Below are 5021 nucleotides of genomic sequence, written 5' to 3'. Positions count from 1 at the left end.
CAAATGCACATGATCAAGGGCGGCCACGATCTCAATCGGCTAGGGGTCGAGGGCGGCAAAGAACAAGGTATCGAAACCGTACAAGGCCGAGATGGAGGCCAATGCAACAACAACCAAATGTTACGGTGTCGGAGGCTTAAGAAGGACTTGCAATAGTTTTGAGATGCAGCCTCGGTCCCGGTGGCTATTGTGCCCTCGGATGATGGACATGTTGAGCAACAAGGTACGGGTACGAGAGCGACACAACAACCCACACAAGTGGTGAGGTGGAATGAAGAATTGCAGTAAGAAGAAGTGGCCAGCCGACCACAAGATCCAGTAGTACAACTGGCCTTTACAGGTGGGGGGAGTTCCTCCTCCTCTTCGTCATCAGATGCGTTATGTGATGGTATACCGGCTGGTGAGGACCGTTGTACAGCATTGAAGACATCTACATCCTTTATAGTGTCTCCAACTACCTTAGCAACTACAAATATGGACAATGGGAGTAACACACTGGTTCCAACAGTTGGACGAACCCTAAACCCTAAACACCGGGCATGAGCAGTCCGAAGAGGTGGACAATGAAGGTGGCTTCATGGAATATTAGGGGCTTCCACAAGCCTCTAAAGCATGGAAAAGTGCAACATCTTCTCCGACAAAAAAACATTCAAGTTTTGACGTTATTGGAGACAAAGTTATTGGAGACATTCAGGTTTTGGTGTTATTGGAGACAAGCCTCTAAAGCATGGGGAAGTGCAACATCTTCTCCGGCAAAAAGACATTCAGGTTTTGACGTTATTGGAGACAAAGTAAAGTTTGCCTCTTTAAGCACAATTTTACAACGAAGGTTCTCAGATATGGCACATGCACATAACTTTGATTTTTCTAGTCATGGGTGAATATTACTTTCATGAGATTCCCAGAGGGTGGATTTGGACATTCTAGTAACTACGGAGCAATATATGCATTGTCATGTTTGTTGTTGTATTTTTGGCAAGAGCTTTCTTGTCACTTTTATATATGAACTTTATTCTATAGTTACACGGCGGTCGTTATGGGAGGCACTTACGGATTTGGGGGACTCTATTTCTACTCCATAGATGGTTATAAGGAATTTCAATACTTTTCTATCCATCGATGAAAAACAAGCTAAGGTGGGCACCGGTCACCTAAAGCTGGCAAATCATAAGTCCAACAAACTAGTCATGAAAAATGCATGAACTGGGCTTCTGTATGTGATTCAAATCCAACACTAAAATTTCATTTCATTGCCGTTAGTAATACTGGAGGATACTTCAACTGGGGACTCATCGGAAGCTAATATATCTGTCAACCTAATAACTTATAGATGATCCTCATGAAATTCTGATTTTCATACTTTGTATCGTCCATTACACATTTAGTATAATTTAAGCATCGAAGGAACCTTATGAAAATAATTTCTAGTGTCCCTCTTGACGTTTATTTTTAGGTGTGCAGATTCTATAAGCATTAATTAAAGGTTATGTCCAACAAACTAATCATCAAAAATGCGAGCTTCTAAACAATGACAGTACTGTATGATTCAAATCCAACACTTGAGTAATAAAAGAATAAAAAACATTTCGTATCGATTACAAGTTAGCAACCCTAAAATTTCATTTCGATGCAGTTAGCAACACTGGAGGATACTTCAACTAGGGACTCATTGGAAGCTACTATATCGTCGAATTGATCTCTGCTGCTGTGACTCTTCAGCTTTCTCAATCCCATCTGCTTTAACTCCTCCTTCATCTCCTTCTGGTTCGAGAGAAACCCTCGAAATATCTTCTCGGGCATGATCATTCGTAATTTAATTAGCTCTACTGCATCTGTAGATCCATGATGAAGCAACTGATCATCGTCCCTTGCTGTTTCCTTGGTGCTCTGTATATGAGCAGCACCTACATGTATATCAAATTTGTTATCACTGTGATGGCACTTCTTCAGAAACTGAGTGAATATCATAGTCGACGATTGATCTTCCAGATTGAAGTCGAGGTTGAAGATCACGAGGTCCTCTTTGTCTTCCGGAGAAACAATTCTATCAATCTCGTTTTCTGCTGCTAATCCCTGTCGATCAAAGCAAAGTATATATGTCAGTGTGCATAAAAGATCGATCTATCTATCTATTTATCTTCTCTCACGTTTGGGGTTTTGCTAGAATTCAGCATGAGCCAAGCGCCGGGGAATGATCGAAAAGCAGTTCCGAAAAGCTTCGTCAATGCATCTGGAGGATCTACCGGTGGATCGAGGCAGAGAAGCAACGACGCGTGCTGGACCTTGGGAGCTTCGATGCGCAGGTCGGCGGCGACGTCGACGGTGAGCGACTCGAGCTTTGGGCAGCGGACGTCGATGGTGCGGATGTTGGGGCCGTTGTGTAATAGGACTAGATGCTTGATGGAGGTGGAGCGGATGGTTAGATCGCTCGCGTAGAGTTCGGCGCAACATATGAATTGCAGAGTCTCGAGGAAAGGGCAGGAGGAGGCGAGGAAGGAGTGAAGGAAATTAAAGCGCCCGTACAGGCCGAGGACGCAATGATCCATTTTGAGGGAGGTGAGAAAGGTGGTGCAGGCGACGGTGGCCGGAAGGAGGCGGTTGCAGAAGCCTCCCACCGCGATTCTGCGCAAAGAGAGACTCCTCAGCGACATGATGCCGAAGAAGCAGCAGATTTCCCTGAGATTGAACCATCTCTTGCATCCGGAGGTTTCGAGGATGAGGTCTTCCACGCCCACCTCGACGAGTCCGCCGACGAGCAGCTGCCCGAGGGGATTAGGTAATTCGGTGGCGCCGTCGTGGAAGGCGATGTGGCATTGGCGGATCAGGGCGCGGGGGAAGGTGAACTGTTGGCTGATGTCGACGCCGCCGGAAGGGTGCCCGACGTCGAGGCGGAAGGCGTCTAGTCGGGGGATGGAGGGGAGGAGACGGCGGAAGCAGGAGCAGACGGCGGAGAGGGCGACGCGCTGCTTGACGGGGAGGAAGGAGAGGATGGAGATGAGGAGGTCGTCCTGGAGGGAAGTGAGGAGGTCCTCCGCCGGTGCGCTTACCTGCTCACGTCGGCGCCTGCACTGGCCCTTCTTCAAGCCCATCGAACTGTCTCTGCCGCACGGCGGCGGTGACTATTTAAATGTATACCGGCGGTTTTAATAATATTACTGAAAAAATATAAATTTAACTTATTGTTGTTATTGTTAATGTAAATTATTATATGAATACGGTAGTGCGTTTTAATTAAGGAAAAATCTTATGAGAAGATTTGTTTATTAGATTTATTCATTATTTTATTTATTTACATATATGACAAAGTCAATTACTTAACAATTATAGTAAAAAAATCAATTACTAATTTTTTAGTTTTAAATTATCAATCTGATGAATTCAACAAAAATGAACAATATTTATGACAATTTAATTATGCAATTTCTTAGTATTTAAATTTATCCTTAATATTCGAGAAGAGTTTTATCCGTAATTTAAATTTAAATTATTAAGTGCAAAGAAAAGATTTATCCTTAATCTTTCACTTAGCTCCGTCAATATTGCAAGCGGAATTTAAGAAATATTAAAAGGTCCTTCGTACAAAGATTTATCTAATTAAACTTGAATGTAAGATGAAGAAATTATTTTAAAATTAAATTAAATTTTATTTTAAAAATTAAAATGCTTTGTATATATTAATATTAGAAGGTTAATATGACAATGATAAAATATTAAGTTAAAAGTGAAAATATAATAGAAAATAATAAATTAATCAGATTATTCGAGTTTGGATTAAGTTCAGATTTATAATTTTCAAGTTGAGTTCGGATTCAACCGTTCAGATTGAATTTAAGAGATTTTTTATAATATCTTTATTTTGATCCGAATTTAATTCATTCGAATCATCCGAATTGATATCCCTAATTTAAAATAGTGTATATTAAATAATATAGCAAATGCTATTTTGTTTAGCCTCGAAGAGTATAAAATTAAATATAGCTAATGGTTAGTTATGCTTCATATGAAAATCAATATATCTTTAATATTATATTATTTTAAAGAGTATTATAGCTTATTTAATATTTTATTGGAAAAATAATTATTTTATTACGATCCTTGCATAAATATAATGGTGTCAATTCGAATAAGCTAGATAGACTCGAGCCGGATTAAAATAATATATTATTAAAAAATCTCAATTTGAATTCAATTCGAAATCCTAAATTTAAATCCATATAATCCAACCAACTCAAATAATCTTAAAAAAACTTTTTTAATTATTTTTTGATAATTTTTTATTTTTATCATAATATTTTATCATTATTATACTAATATTATATAAAATATCTTAATTTTTAAATAAAATATGATTTAACATTAAAAAAATCTCATAAATTCTAAATCCGAGTCAATATGAACCCGACTTAAATTTAATCCAATCAAAAACATCCAACTCGAATCCAAAAACTCTCAACCCTAACTTTTTTTTTTTTTCAAATGATCAGATCAGACCTAATTTTTGACACTCCTAAATCTAACATTCATAAGAGTTATGGAATTTTTAAAATGGGATGGAGATTGAGGCCGTGTTTGGTTAGAGGACGAAAATAAAAATTTTCACTGTAGAAAACTTTTTTATATTTACTTTATAAAAAATAGATGAATTATTTTCTATTCTTCTATATAAATTTATCCGTGAATATTTTTTATATATGTCCAAATTTATCAGAAAGTAATTTCTTTCCTCCTAACTTCCAACTGTACAGTCGAATTTCCTCCTAACCTCCTTTTTTTTCCCTTTTCTTTAAGATTTTTTTCTTTTTTCTTTCTTTTTCCTTGTCTTTCTCTAGAATTTTTTTTTGTCCACTTTGAATTCCTTTTCTTCTCCGTTCCATCATTCGGAGTAAACAAAAGGTAAGAGTGCAAACAAATCAAATTGAGTCAAATAATATATATATTGATAAAATATATATATATATATATATATATATATATATATATATATATATATATATATATGATATTCCAATTCAATTTCCAAG

General features: G+C 37.5%; 1 protein-coding gene across 1 annotated transcript; it reads right to left on the bottom strand.

Annotated features, from left to right (window-relative positions):
• Positions 1 to 1611: 1611 nt before the first annotated feature.
• LOC141830473 (uncharacterized) lies at positions 1612 to 3089 on the bottom strand. Its single transcript, XM_074717902.1, has 2 exons — positions 2148 to 3089; positions 1612 to 2073 (listed from the first exon to the last, which is right to left on the bottom strand). The coding sequence occupies exons 1-2, from the start codon at positions 3087 to 3089 to the stop codon at positions 1612 to 1614; spliced, it is 1404 nt and encodes a 467-aa protein (XP_074574003.1).
• Positions 3090 to 5021: the final 1932 nt, after the last annotated feature.

Source organism: Curcuma longa, chromosome 6, assembly GCF_044706935.1.
Source record: "Curcuma longa cultivar G26 ecotype Majalengka, Jawa Barat chromosome 6, ITB_CL_G26_1.1, whole genome shotgun sequence".
Taxonomy (NCBI): domain Eukaryota; kingdom Viridiplantae; phylum Streptophyta; class Magnoliopsida; order Zingiberales; family Zingiberaceae; genus Curcuma; species Curcuma longa.
This window is presented reverse-complemented; position numbering and strand designations above follow the sequence as displayed.

Excerpts from the sequence above, each read along its gene's own strand:
- LOC141830473 (XM_074717902.1), bottom strand. The coding sequence starts at position 3,089 with ATGGGCTTGAAGAAGGGCCAGTGCAGGCGCCGACGTGAGCAGGTAAGC. Across the intron at positions 2,074-2,147 it reads ATTCTAGCAAAACCCCAAAC|GGATTAGCAGCAGAAAACGA; the intron begins GTGAGAGAAGAT and ends TTTGATCGACAG.